General features: G+C 55.1%; 1 protein-coding gene across 4 annotated transcripts; it reads right to left on the reverse strand.

Annotated features, from left to right (window-relative positions):
* Nucleotides 1-2,314: 2,314 nt before the first annotated feature.
* Nucleotides 2,315-11,003, reverse strand: CDH16 (cadherin 16). 4 transcript variants are annotated; one of them, XM_047079310.1, is made up of 17 exons: nt 10,959-11,003; nt 10,611-10,694; nt 9,581-9,736; nt 9,372-9,510; nt 8,854-9,012; nt 7,888-8,084; nt 7,136-7,258; nt 6,772-6,922; nt 6,328-6,555; nt 6,172-6,248; nt 5,909-6,097; nt 5,566-5,807; nt 4,889-5,015; nt 3,909-4,092; nt 3,653-3,760; nt 3,229-3,345; nt 2,315-2,412 (listed from the first exon to the last, which is right to left on the reverse strand). In XM_047079310.1, exons 1-17 carry the CDS (start codon nt 11,001-11,003, stop codon nt 2,315-2,317), a joined length of 2,424 nt encoding a protein of 807 aa, XP_046935266.1. The 4 variants fall into 4 exon arrangements, with proteins under 4 accessions (XP_046935266.1, XP_046935265.1, XP_046935267.1 ...); XM_047079309.1 differs by having other exon boundaries at nt 3,909-4,151; nt 4,882-5,015; XM_047079311.1 differs by having other exon boundaries at nt 3,909-4,035; nt 4,877-5,015.
* Nucleotides 11,004-14,007: the final 3,004 nt, after the last annotated feature.

Consider the following 14,007-nt stretch of genomic DNA (forward strand, 5'->3'; position numbering starts at 1 on the left):
GCCAATCATCTGCCCGCCCACCTATCCACCTATCTGTCCATCCAGAATTAAGGACCTGAGAGCAGGGTGATTCCAGGGTTCCAGCTCAGGTACTGCATCCCACTGGCTGGATGAATTTGGGAAGGTTTCTTTACCTTTTTGTGATTCACTTTCTCAACTTTACAAAAAGGAACTGGCCCAGTTGATCTCCAATGCCCTTCTCAGGGATTTTGTGGGAGCAGAGGCCCGCCGAAGGCTGTGGACACTTCAGGAGAGGTAACTCGAACCTCTGCCAGATAGTCCCACCTTGCACTCTGCTTCCAAGACTCTCAGCTGCAGCCCCGAACCTCTCTGACCTTCAAGAAACTCCACTAGCATGGGACGTCTGGGTGGCTCAGTCTGTTAAGCATCTGACTTCACCTAAGGTCACGATCTCACAGTTTGTAGTTTGAGCCCCATGTTGGGCTCTGTGCTGACAGCTCAGAGCCTAGAGCCTGCTTTGGATTCTGTGTTTCCCTCTCTCTCTGCCCTTCCCCTTCTTGCACTGTGTCTCTTTCAAAAATAAACAAACAAACAAACAAACAAACATTTTTTAAAAAAAGAAGAAGCTCCACTGGCAAATGGGGCCAATAATCCTGCCCTTTCAGGTTGGTGGGAAGATAAGATGCCACCTTCAAAGAGCTTTGCACCTTGGAGATTTCTAAGTGGGTGCAGGAGGAGTAGAGGATCCTGGGAGAGGAGCAGGAAGCTCTGCTTGGACCGAGTTGGCAGAGCCTCATGTTGGGGAGTGTGTGTGTGTGTGTGTGTGTGTGTGTACATGTGCACGCCCTGGGCGGAGAATGGCTGGGACCAGCCTCAGAGTTCATCCCTGGGCTGGGGATCCTCCCTGAGTCAGGCTCTAGAGGCCAGCCAGGATGCCCATCCCATCTCTCTTGGCTGCACTTGGCCCCCATCCCACAGAATCTGCCAGGAGTGGAGAGATTATCTCCTAAAAATAGGGACTGGGCCTCACAGAGGTTGTTTTTCTCCCTTCCCCGTGATCTACCATCATCAGCTAAGGGTGCCTGGGACAGCAAGTCCCACGCTAGTTCCCCAGAGACTGTTGGGATGGGTGTATAGGAGATCAGCATGTGTCTGGGGCCAGTCATGGGTCAGGGATTGGAGGTCGGCCTCAGCAGGGCACCAGGGCCAAGGCTTAATCTTGGGCAAGGGGAAAGGGTTCATTTGGGGCGGGGGGAACTCCAGGGTGAGCCATGGGGGTTCCCAGTGCTGGCCCTTCTCTGACTTTCTGCAGAGCCCCTCATGTACTCACCAGCCTGTATATGAAATCCAAAGGTGCTCTGGGGTCTGCACTGGGGCAGAGGGACCCATTCCCAAGCTTACCTCTCTTGTTCCAGCCACATTAGGCCCTCATGATTTCCTTTCAGCCCTATTTAGGCCCCACTTAAGACTGTGGGACCTCTGTCCACTCATGTGTAGGTGACTCACACAGATACAGGAGTGTGCTCACGCAGGAGCACAGGACATGGACTCACTGATGCCCTCCCCTAGCAAATATGATGTCCCAGAAAACACAGAATACACTTTCAAGGACATCCTCCTCAACCATCACCTAGTCAGAGTTGACCCAGCAAGGGGCTGCAGCCATGGTCTCCAAATGCCCATAGAAATAACCCACCTTGGGGTGTCTGGGTGGCTCAGTCCATTAAACATCTGACTCTTGATTTCAGCTCAGGTCATGATCTCACGGTTCATGGGTTCGAGGCCCCCACGGGGGTCTGTGCTGACAGCATGGCGTCTGCTTGGGATTCTCCCTCTCTCTGCCCCACCCCCATGCACGTGTGCATCACCCCCAAATAAATAACTATTTTTTAAAAAGAAATGACCCACTTTGCTCCAACCTCAAGTTTTCACCAAAAACCAGTATGATGTCCCCATCTTCTTCCTCAAAGGGGACCCCAGGCTTGTCCCTCAAGCCCCTAGATCCTTTCTGTGCAGCAGGAGATGGGAAAAGACTCAAGGTACATGGGTACCTTGGACATGGGTAATGCACACACGCACATGACAGACACAGGCACAGCAGCCCCTTAGAACACATGCCCTGCTCTCTGAGGCTTTATTATTGGACAAATGTGCCACCATTTGGAGCACTCCCATGGGCAGCCCATAAAGTCAGTGGTCAGGCTCTACAGACTTGTGTGGTGACGTTGCCTCCACTCTAGGGCGGTGAAGGGGCTTTTACACTGTCCTAGCCCCCGGTGATCAGCAGTCCTGGGCCCCTCCCAGTGGACTCAGATGGAAAGGCCAAGTTCCCAACTGGGTCTGGCTGGACCATTCAAACCACCGCCTTCAGGGGCACGCTGTCCACTGGCTGATCTAGGTCCTTCTTCCTTGCCAGGCTCAAGTGAGTGAAGATGAGGATAAGGAAGATGCCTGAGGGGCCCAAGAGGGATGGATCAGCTCTCAGAAGGGGCCATGGGACTTGTCCACCACCAAAAACTGCCTGCTTTGGTATTGGTTTAATAAGGAAGCAAGGTTTCCTAGCTAGACAGCATCCCCAAGTCTAGACTGGGTTTGGCTGTCGTCCTGGTGCCAGAAGAAGCCTGACTGCTTGGCCTGCAGCTGCCCCAGAACACCCCCACCTCCAAAGTCCCCTCCTCTGGGGAACAGTTTGGGTGGGAGTCATACGGGAGCCAGTGAGTTGTTCCCATGGATCTCTGAGAGACAGGCACATGGTCGCATTCGGGTAGAATTGACAAAAAAAAAACACCCAAAACCAAACAACAACAACAACAACAACAGCCAGGAAAAAAATCTATAGGGATAAAAAAAAAATCAAGGGGATAGAGAGGGAGGCTTGCACTAAAGGGAATAGGCTGGAAAGACCTGGGCTCTGTCATATTCTGGCTGTGTAACCTCTGACAAGTCACTTAACCTCTCTGAGCCTCAGTGACCTCAAATGGAAAATAGGGAGATGCCAGGATCTACCTCACAGGGTCGTGGGGAGAATTCAGTGTGACAATCCTATATTGCACAGCCAACGTATAATAATATAATAGTAAATGCTGTTATCAGCGATGACGGTGATGATGACTGTGATGGCAGGAAACAGGAGCATAATGACTAGGACAGTTGTGGGGTTCCCTCTCCAGTCCTGGGGGGCATCAGGGGACAGGGCACTGTGCATCTGGAGGCTGTGACTCCAACCATCCATCACCCTCCCCCACTCAAGAGCTCAGCATCCATTACCTATCGCCATCAAGGTGCCCACGAGGATGCCCACGGCTGACAGCTTCGTGGGCATGCCTTTCATGCGGCCCACCTTTCGCATGCACTGTCCCTCTACGTTGCAGCGACACACGATCACTAGGGGACAGGGGGCAGGGGACGAAGGTAAAGGCGGTGGGGGAGGGTTCTCCAGCTGCTCGGCAGCCCCAGTGCAGCCGGCTAATACACATTTTTGTGCACACATACGTATTTGTGTTGGGGGGGGGAGCACACTCCTCTATGTGTGTGTCTGTGTGCACGAGCATCCGTGCGCCTGATCACAGATGTGCAGGCATGCACAGGTATTTGCAGTCTGTGTGAACCAACATTCATGTGTACCCAGCCCCTTCCCCTGCATCAAAATGGTTCCCTCAGGAACTGCAGGCACACGGAGCCCTGGCCTTACCTCGGATCAGGAGCTGCCACATCCGGGCATTGTGGCTGACAACTATGGGTACTACATGCTCACGTGGCTCCACCCAATGCAGGGCCAGAGTGAGGTAGGCATGGGAACCTGTTGGGACCATAAGCAGTGACCAGAGTCAGTAGCCTGAATAGGCCCTAAGCCCAGCCCCACCCTCACAGTGGAAGGGCATCTCACTTCCAAGTGCCACACCACTTCCTGCCTTAGCCACAGTCTCCCCCGCTGCCCCACCACACACCGTTGAGAGCCTGGAGGTGCCAATCCCGCTGCACTGTCGGGTTGGGACCAAGGGCAAAGCTGTAGGGACCATGTCCACCAGCCATATCAGGGTCCTCGCTGGGTCCACTGATAACCACACCATGGTCCTGGCGGGGTGTGCAGAGGTGTCGGGTGGGCACGTGGTTCAGAGTTGGGGCCCGGGAAGAAGGGGCCTTCAGAAAGTGGATCACGAGGGTTGCAGAGGCGCTCAGTGTCGGCTCATCTGCAGAGGAGGCAGTGCTGAGCTAGCCCCAGGCCCATTGATCTCACCCTGCTGAGTCTTGGCTTCATCTGCCCTACTCTACCCCTCCTGTCCATCCCCATCAGCATCCCCACGCCTGTCTCCTCCTCACAGTGCACCTTGCCCCCTTCACCATCCAAACAGCTGTCAGACCTTCCTGTGCTTTTCTGGATGCCAGGCATCCCCTCACCTCCTCCCAAGCCCCCAACCACCAGTTTCATGGCCCAACTGTGTGGAGATGCCCTGACTGTAGGGGAGTTCAGCTCTGTTGGGTCTGTCATATACCGCAGGACAGTCCAGCCCAGACCCGAGACCTGCTGCCCTAACATACCCACCCCTGGGCCAGCTTTTCATCCTGTCAAAGTGGCATTCAGAGTTCTGGCTCACCTGCCATAGACACAGCCCCTGGCACTCCTTCCGCTTGCACAGGCCCCCAGCCTCTGCTCCTAACCTATATCTGAAGCCAACACCTGAGAGGCCCTCTAGGGCTAAGGGGCAGTGTTGGAGGACTGTAAGTATCTGAGGGAGGAGGGTGGTCTGAAAGGGCAGGCATCTCAGAGACTGACATTGGCCCCAGCCCTCACTCCTCTTTCCTGCCTGGGCAGAGTAGATGCCAGTAAGGAGCCTGGGAAGAAAGCTCAGTCCTGCCCATCTATCTCTCTGCCTGAGGCTTACTCTCCCTCCCAGAGGCCCCACCACTGCCTGGCCGTACCTTCATACTGGGCCTCCACAAGCACTGTGTACATGTCCCCAGGCTGGGCACCTTGTAGGGGCCGCGCGGTGTGCACCTCCCCAGAGACCTCCTTGATGCAGAGCCAGCCCTCTGAGTCATTGACCAGGGAGAACCTAAGGCCCAGAGAAGATGGGGGGCAGGGAGGCACTGAAACCATATATGGGGTCTTACTCAGGGACCCCCAGGGCCATGTGACCTGCTCAAGTTCCACATCATCTCTGTGACTCACTGCTAGGCAGCAGTGCCCAAGGTGCCTAGTCTCCCTCCCCAGCTTCAGGGGCTTGTTGAGGGACAAAGCTTAAATCATGGATACTGTGGGCGTTACTATCAGAGCCTGGGGGGCCTGACTCAACACCACTAGTCCTGGGTCACCCCAAAAAGGGACAGGATGGGGCCAGGGAACATCCTCATATGTGCTGCGGTCTGGGTGGGGCATGGGGGAGGGCCCAGTTCAAGACAGCATGGGGAGGTGTCTTCTGAGCACCTAACACTCCTCTCCATGGCCTGTCCAGCTCATCCAGCTCTGACCCAACCTCAGGAGTCACAACCTTAGCATTAGCCATGGTTTGAGAAATATTCCAGGCCACAGATAATGTCAGTCCTCTCTGAGGCCCTGGGGGTCATCCCCCGGGAGCAGGGGAGGTCCAGCCCAGTAAGGCTCACCTGAGGGGACTGCTCACGCGGTCTGAGGGTTGGATGGTCAGCAGGAGGGAGCCAGCTGGGGTGCTGACTGGAACACTGGCCTCGTAGCTCTCCTGGTCCAACTTGGGGGGTGGCACCACCCTTTCCACAAGAACCGTCACTGTGGCTGTGGCTCCAGGGCCTGGGCCTGGCCCTACCAACTCTGCCACGCTCCGAACCACTACCACCAACTTGTGGCTTGAAGCTGCCTCATAGCTGAGGTTCTAGAACCAATGCAGCTGGGTCACTATTTGGGCCAGGGCATGGCACACTTGTGCATGCATATGAGTATATGCGTAAACCTTCCCACCCCCCAGCCCCTTACCTTGAGGAGTCGAAGTTGGACATGACTGGAGTCTGGTTCCCAATCCAGGCCGAAGGTCCCCTCCACGTCCTCCACCTCAATGGCAAAGTCCATGAGGCGGAAGGCAGGCTCAAGGTCAGCATCAGTGGCTGTGAGTGTGGCCACCAGAGTCCCAGGCTCTGCATCCTCAGGGAGGCTTATAGGCTCAATCTGGAGAGATTGTGGAGGGGCTATGAGCCCCTCATCAGTGCCTTCCCAAGGTCTTCTCCCCTGTTCCTGCTTACCTGGGAATTGGTGAACTCGGGGGCATGGTCATTGATGTCTGTGATTGTGACAGTGACCTCACATGTGCTGCTGAGGCCTGAGGCAGGAGAGGACATGTTGGAGAGACCAGGATAGAAATAGAGGGAGAGAACATGGGTCACCATCAGGGCACTTACCACCCTCTGCTCCTCCTAGGTCAGCAGCCATCACCTGAAGCAAGATGCTCTGGCCAGCCTGGAGGGGGGCGTCCCCGACTGTCACACTGCCTGAGGTGGAGTCCAGTTTGAAGGCTCTTCCCTCTGCTCCCTCCTCAGGCTCAGAGCTCAGCAGCCGATACACAATGTAGGAATTTGGGGAACCGGGGGCATCCAGGTCCTCTGCCAACAGCCTAGTCACCTTAGTGCCTGTAAAGACAGTACCCACCTGGGTGGGACCACAGGCCAATCTGCAGGCCTCACTTTGCCCACTCCTCTTTTGGGCTGGACTGAACCTGAACTTGTGGAAGGGTAGGGACATTGATATAGGGGCCTGAGGCTAGTCCCATCCCAGAGAAGAGCAAGATGGGATGGTTCACAAGGACTTCAACCCTCCCGCATCCCCTGACAAGGCCCATAGCCCACCTGGAGGGCTGAGCTCAGGAATGCTGATTGGGGAACCATGTAGGGGGCAGACAGGTGCATTGTCATTCTCATCCATCACTACCACACGCAGCTCCAGAGGTTCTGTGTAGTCCTCACCACGGGTATTCTGAGCCTGCACCTGGAGCAGGTACTGAGGTGGACAGTGGGGGTCTTCAGATGAAGGCCAAAGGCAGTTCCAGCCTGGCCTCAGTCTGGGTCCCTTCCGGCGGCCAGCTCCAGCTCTTCTGGGTGCTCTTCCACTGCCTCAGTGCCTGTGGGGGATGTGACACCCCCAGAAGCCAACTGGACAGTGACCAGGCACCCCTCAGCCTGCCCTCCTGGCTTCCCCCTCACCTCACCTCACCTCAGCCTGGGATTCTCGGTCCAGCTCCTTGGTCACGTAGAGTGTCCCCTCTGCATCCACATCAAAGGGTCCAGGGGGCTGGCTCTCCAGATGATAATGTACATCTCCCCCACTCCAGTGTACCTGGGAGGGGTCACAGAATAAGGGCACCCCAGGATGAGGGGCAGGAACAGCCCACATCAGCTCTTATGTCTCAACTGTGCCTGGGTAGGGAGCCTGGGTCCCTGCTCCTGTGTGACGTCAGGTAAGCTGCTATCCTCCCTGGAGTCCAGGTAGGGTCTTTTTGTTTGGGACACTCGTTGTTGTAGCAAGTCCAGGGTGGCCTTGCCCTGGTCCGAGCCCAGACCCTGCCCAAAATGCCTGAATGACCAGGTTGTTATTCTGTGCCCTCTCAGGCTGGGCCAGACCCGGGGCATTCCTCGAGAAGGTCTGAGACATTCCAAGCCCGGGTGACAATCCCCATGGCAGCAGAGGGTGGCAGCTGTTCCCCCTAAGGAACCTGGGGCAAGCTCAGGTCAGGGCCCAGAGCCACGCTTGCCAGAGGATAGCAGGTGAGGGGCTGTGGGCCTGGTTCTGGGGCCTTGGATGCCCTACTCCATGATGGGAACTGATGGGGACAGTCGAGGGAAGAACATAGGTAGGAGGGGAGCAGGGGTCAAGCTGGGCCTCAGACTCACCCCCCAAATCTTGAGACTGAGGCCCAGATGTACCATCCATGGGGCTACTTCAGCCACTGACAGGCACTTACTCACCTGGGCAATGTGGTGTGGGTATGGAACTTTCAGATTCTCTGCCAGGTGGACAGGATCTAGGGGCACCCAGGTGTTCTCTACCACAGAGACATCTACGGTGGCTGTGGCCTGGTGGCCCGAAGCCTGGTCACCCATGTCCTTGACCTGTACCAATAGCTGGTAGGGCCCTTCCATATCCTGGTCTAGGCTGGTGCTTCCTAGAAGGGTCAGGACGGTCAGCTGAGCAGGAGTCCAGGACATCCTTCTCAGTGAGTTACCAAACACAAAGCCAAGCATATGGCAGGTGTCCAGGATACTTTCTTGGCCCAAGGGTAACTCTTTCAACACCATAGTGAGCACTCAAGCAGGACCTGAAAATTTGCAAAGCCATTTCCATATCTATCCACACAATGAATAGTTGATGGACTGGATGACTAGGATGGGGGTAGGGACACATGAGTGGTTGGGTAGTGATTAGATGACCAGTTAGATGCATGGATGGTTGACCAAGTAAATGCATGGGAATTTGGGTGTGTGGATGGGTTAATCTGCATAGATGTTTGAATAGATGGACTACATGTGTAACGGTTGGGTGGTAGATGGGTAGTGTACCTGGGAGGGGTCTGGCTGGGCAGATATATGGTTAGCTTTTCTTTCCCTATCATGTGCCTCTGGTCTGAATTCCCAGGTTCAGGTCTCCCTTACAATCAGTCCAAAGGTCTCCCAGCAACATCCTGGGCTACAACCCCTCAGGTTTCTCCTAGCCTTGTCCCTTAGACTCAGGTGTCCAGGGTATAGGGCTAAGGTACAACATTCACACCATTTTTTCTCTCCATGCACAAGGTTCAAGCCTTGTGCTTTGCTCTTCTCCACCCAGAATACTCTTTCTTCATCTCTAGCTCCAACCCATCCTACTGTTACGGCTCACATGCTGCCTTCCCCAGCTTTCTCTGACCTCTCTCCTCCTTACACCCAGCTCAGGCTCACCCTCAGGACTGAGGGCCAGAGCCCCCAGCCGAGGCTCCAGCTGGAACATGTCTGGGGAAGGCTGGGCTGGAGCCTGGTTCAGGATGTAGAATCGGAGATCTGAGTTGGCTGTGCCTGGCTCATCCTCGTCCAAAGCCTCAAGGAAGAGGAAGGGGACGCCTGGTGTGTGTGGAGAAGACAAACCATGAAAGGAGAAGGGGTTAGGGAGGGTTTCCCAAGCCTCCCCTATCTCTTCCTGGTACTTCCTTTCATATTCATCATCATATCAGGACTCTGGATGGGAGCCACAGCTTTTCACCCCACTTTTCTCTGGTGAACAGAGGCCAAGACTGGATGGGGCCAGAGGACTCTAAGGAGGGTGGGGGGAGAAGGTTGGGACAGAAATAGGAGGGGGGGCGCCTTGGATCCTGGCTGCCCTGTGCTTATGCTGGGTGTCTGGCCACCTCTTTACTCTCTCATCATTGCCCACATCATTGCCCACATGACCTTGTTGTTAGCCCGTTGCCCTGGGCACTCACCAGGCCTGGTGCCCTGGCTCAGCTGAACTCTGTAGATGGACTGAGAGAAGTGGGGCACCTGGTCATTCTCATCCTTCACATGCACAAGCACAGGCTGTGGGCCCCACAAGACATGTCCGTCCTCAGTCTCCAGGGTGACCTGGCAGGGAAGGATAGTCAGTGCCCCGCCCTGCCTTCACTGTTCTCCTCTACATCTGGCCCAGCCATACCTGTAGCCGGTACTCCGCTTGCTCCTCGCGATCCAGGACCCTGGTCACCAGCAAGAAGCCAGACCCTGCATCCACAGCAAAGGGGCCCTCGGCTGTCATGTCCGGGTTTCCTGACAGCACCATCTTACCTTCAGTCTCCTCAGGGGGCAGTGGTAGCTGTTGGGGAGAACAGAGGTAAAGGCAGTGGGAGCCAGGCCTGGGGGATGCCCCTCCACCCAATGACCCCATTATATATGTGGGGAGACTGAAGCTCAGAGAGGGCTAGCGCTTGCCTGAGGTCAAACAGCCATGAAGTCATAGGACTGAGATTCAAAGCCGGAGCTCTTTCCCCTGTACCTGATGCACCCCAATACTCCCTGCCTTCCTTTCTAAACCTTGAAACCCCACCACCAATTGTTTCTTTTTCTTTTTCTTTTTTTTTTTAATTTTTTTTTCAAAGTTTATTTATTTTTGGGACAGAGAGAGACAGAGCATGAACGGGGGAGGGGCAGAGAGAGAGGGAGACACAGAATCGGAAACAGGCTCCAGGCTCTGAGCCATCAGCCCAGAGCCTGATGCGGGGCTCGAACTCACGGACCGCGAGATCGTGACCTGGCTGAAGTCGGACGCTTAACCGACTGCGCCACCCAGGCGCCCCTATTTTTCTTTTTTTTTTAGAAATTTATTTTTATTTTTTTAAGAGACAGAGAGGGAGAGCAGGAGAGGTGCAGAGAGAGAGAAGAGACACAGAATCCGAAGCAGGCTCCAGGCTCTGACCTGTCAGCACAGAGCCTGATGTGGGGCTTGAACTCGTGAACTGTGAGATCATGACCTGAGCTGAAGTCGGTCGCTCAACCGAGTCACCCAAGCGCCCCAACCAATTATTTATTTTTCAACTTAAAACTCTACTTTCTTCTGGAATTGAAATTTTGTTACTTACTCACTATAGCACATATTCCTGGGGAAGCAGGATTAAAAGAAAGAGATAAAATGCTGGAGGTAGGGGAAGCAGGACTTGGGGGTGGATAACACACCCAGCTTTCAGGCTTACCTTGATCAGGTACAAAGGGAAATTTCCACCATAGTTTTCTGGGACTTCCACATATAGTTCTGCAGGCTGGGCCTCTGGGAGAACCTGGGGGAGGATTCTCACCTTGTCTCACAGGCAGCTGACAAGGAAGGGGAATTTCTGCCCTTTCCATAGGCCTGGCCATACCTTAACCCATCCACCCTCTGGTCTTTGACCTCCTGATCCCACAACAGGCCTATAGCCAGCTCTGAACGCCCTCCCACAACTAGTCTCTTCCATGGTCAGTGCAACTAGTCCAGGTGGAGTGGGGGACAATGGTGCCAACACCCAGGGCCAGGATCTGAAGGAGTCGAGCAGGGTCCAGCTCACCTGGGCAACAGAGAGGTAAAGCAGCCACAGCCAGGCAGGGACCATGGTCAGGATGGGCCTGAAGGACACGGCAGTGAGGGCACAGCCAGGATCAGTAGGCACGGGGTCCCTCCCATTACTCTCCTCCTAGAGAGTATCCCTCCTCTCATCGCCACTCAGCCCAAGCCATGGCTTCCTCAAGCCCCACAGGTGCAACTTTCCCTTCTTCAGCTGGACCTCCTGCTACCTGTCACTATGGGGCAGTCAGCCAGGTCTCCTCCTGTCTCCTGTCCTTCTATACTCCCAGAGATGCCCCTCCCCATCCCACCCACTTGGACATTGCTCTCCACCCACTCTCATCCTTGTCCCCTGCCTCAGCCCATTCCACACAAATAGCCAGTGGGACCTCACGACAGACTGTGCTCCACTTTCTCCTCTTGGAGGGGCCTGTGGCTCCCCACTGCCTGCAGGGTAGCATCCAGCTCCTTGACCAGGCCCACCTAGGCCCCTAGGCCCAGCCATCCTGCCTCTTGGTTCTTGGCCCCACAAGGATCTCCATGGGAGTTTCACCTCCAGACCTTTGTCTCCTTCCCAACATAGCCTCCCCAGCCTGTATGTAGATCCCAAAGTCCTAATTGCCCAGCAGCCCTGAATATCCCAAAAACTTGAATCTGGAAAGGCCCTGAGGACTCTAAGGGTCACTTCCTGCAGTCACCTCATGTTGCAGGTAAAGCCTCAAAGGCAAGACCTGACCAAGGTCACAGAGGACTTGACCACAGGACAATCCCTCCTGGAACAGAGGACTCATGGTTCAGGGTCTTGAGGCCTGTTTTTCTACACACTGCCATCCTTCAGACACAGAATCCCCTCGGGACAGGAGTCCTGCCCTCATCTTGGCATTTTTCAGCACTCAGCTTGGAGGTGAGCATGCAGAGCATGGACAACCACTCCAACTGCTCCTGGGAATTCTTCCCCGAACAGGGGCTGGACAGGGCAGTGTTTGTCCTTCCCCTACCACCAACCCCCAGCCTCAGCCCTGCTCACCCCTCCACTCCAGGGACCTCACCCTCTGGTGCCTCAGGCGGGCTCCCTTGGTCCAGCCGCCAGGCGAGAGGACTCCTTCTCCAGGGAGCACCGGCCAGGCCGGGATGGGTGGGGTAGGGCAGGGCGGACACTTGAGCAGGTAGGCGGTCCAGCCAGGCTTGCTCAGGAGTGGAAAACACCACTGGCCCACAGCAGCAGACCCGGCCCTGCCCAGCCCCCCAAAGTTACTCATTGACTTTAGAAAGCTGGGGGCTGCTCAGCATCCATGACTGCCAGCCCCAGGAGGTGGGGAGATCATTGGCCTGGCACTTCTCCCATTCCTACACAGCCCAATGGGTATTTCTTGGCCCTTTGGGCTTGGACATTACTTCTTTTTCTGTGGTTTCAGACTCGATCCCACTTCTCCTCCATGTACCAGCATCTGCAGCTCTATCTTGGCCCACTCTGTTCCTTTCGTAGGGAATGTCCTTCCCTCCCTTCATCTGTCTGGTGAACATCTACTCAGGCTTCAGTACTCAGCTATTTCTTTCTCCAGGAAACCTTCCCTCGGATCCCACGCTTGTTCAGGATTCTCTTCTGGGAATAATCTCTACCCCATGTAATGTGCTACCTCTATCAGAGCAGAGAAGACACCAGACTGCCATTGTCTCTTCTATCAGACTGGGAGCCCTCCAGGGCAAGTCTCAGGGACGCAGTAATGACCTTGCCCTTGCTTGGCCCTGGCAGCTCCTGACTGGATCAAAAACAAGGAGGTTGCACATGAAGGATAAATGAATATGACCTGAACTGGGTATTTGGGGCTCTAGACCACCCACCACTGGGACCAATGGGTGGAGCAATCAGCAGCCTTTGAGATCCCCTGAGGCTCCCTAAGGGTTCACACTAGCTGCTGACACTGACAGGGCTGGGAAAATGGACTGTCTCGTGCCTCTGAGAAGGAAGAGAAGATTGAGCCAGCTCAGGTGACCTTGAGGGAATTGCAGGGATTGCAAGAGGCCCCTCCCCCCATGAGGGCAGCCAAGTGGAGCCAGGAAAAGTTTCTGGGGCCTGGGAGTCCACAAGGAGGATGTGTGGGAAGGGTCAGGGATACCATCTCCAGTCCTTCCTTGTTCTCAGAGTTTCCCATGGTCTTCCCTGAGTCCTTCCCACTGCATATCTGGAGGATGGGCAGAAACTCCTCACCTGCCTCCAGCCTTGTCTGCCACAAGCCAAGTGTAACTCAGGCACCCCAGGCACCACAGCCCGAAGCAGTGCACTGTGGGGTGGTTGAAGGGGTCTCGTGTATGTTAAGCTCCTACTATGCACCTGGCATTGCTCTGAGCGCATACCTTCACTATTACCCTAACTCCCTTCTGAAGGGGCATTGTTCCCATGTCACTTACTGGGGCACAGAGATGCTGAGTGGGTTGCCCAGGGTCACAAAGCTAATAAGTAGCAGAGCCAGGAAGGCCTGGATTTTTCTTCAGGCCTCAGGACCTTCACTTGCTTTGAGAAAACCATGCCTTCCACATGCCTCTAAGTATGTTGCAGGCTGGGAGTGGGGAGCGGCAAAGCTCTGTGCACTTAACATCGCCCTGGGGAGCACATGCGTCAGCCAAGATGGGTTCTGCACACTGCAGGTTGTGCACGTTGAACAACTGCCAATGAACAACTCACACCTTCTGCCAATGAACAACTGCAGTGTTCTAACCAGGTTGCAAGAGCACCTAGGAGTCTGTGGAATAAATAAATTGAACTAATGAAGGAATTGTATGGACCCTTGACCAAGCCTCGCCCTAGGCTGCCTTTGGGCTCTGGAGACCAGCAGACTAGTATACCAGTCCCCACTCAGCCACTTCTACCTGTGTGACCTCAGTCAACCGCTGCAGTTCCCCATCTATAATTGCCAAATGGAGATACTCATTCCTGAAACAATGTAGGTAAAGTCCCAGCAGTCACCTGTGCCTGGTGTGGGTGGTGGGGAGACAGGCACACTGCCAGCTATCAGCAAACAGGCACACGTTCCCACACCAATGCAAGGCCTCTC

Source organism: Lynx rufus, unplaced genomic scaffold (assembly GCF_022079265.1).
Source record: "Lynx rufus isolate CCGP_SWC_20201006 ecotype Redwood Valley unplaced genomic scaffold, mLynRuf1.p SCAF_16, whole genome shotgun sequence".
Lineage (NCBI taxonomy): Eukaryota > Metazoa > Chordata > Mammalia > Carnivora > Felidae > Lynx > Lynx rufus.

Excerpts from the sequence above, each read along its gene's own strand:
- CDH16 (XM_047079309.1), bottom strand. The coding sequence starts at position 11,003 with ATGGTCCCTGCCTGGCTGTGGCTGCTTTACCTCTCTGTTGCCCAG. Across the intron at positions 5,808-5,908 it reads TCCAACTTCGACTCCTCAAG|AACCTCAGCTATGAGGCAGC; the intron begins GTAAGGGGCTGG and ends CATTGGTTCTAG. Across the intron at positions 3,761-3,908 it reads GCACCTCCAGGCTCTCAACG|GTTCCCATGCCTACCTCACT; the intron begins GTGTGTGGTGGG and ends TGGTCCCAACAG.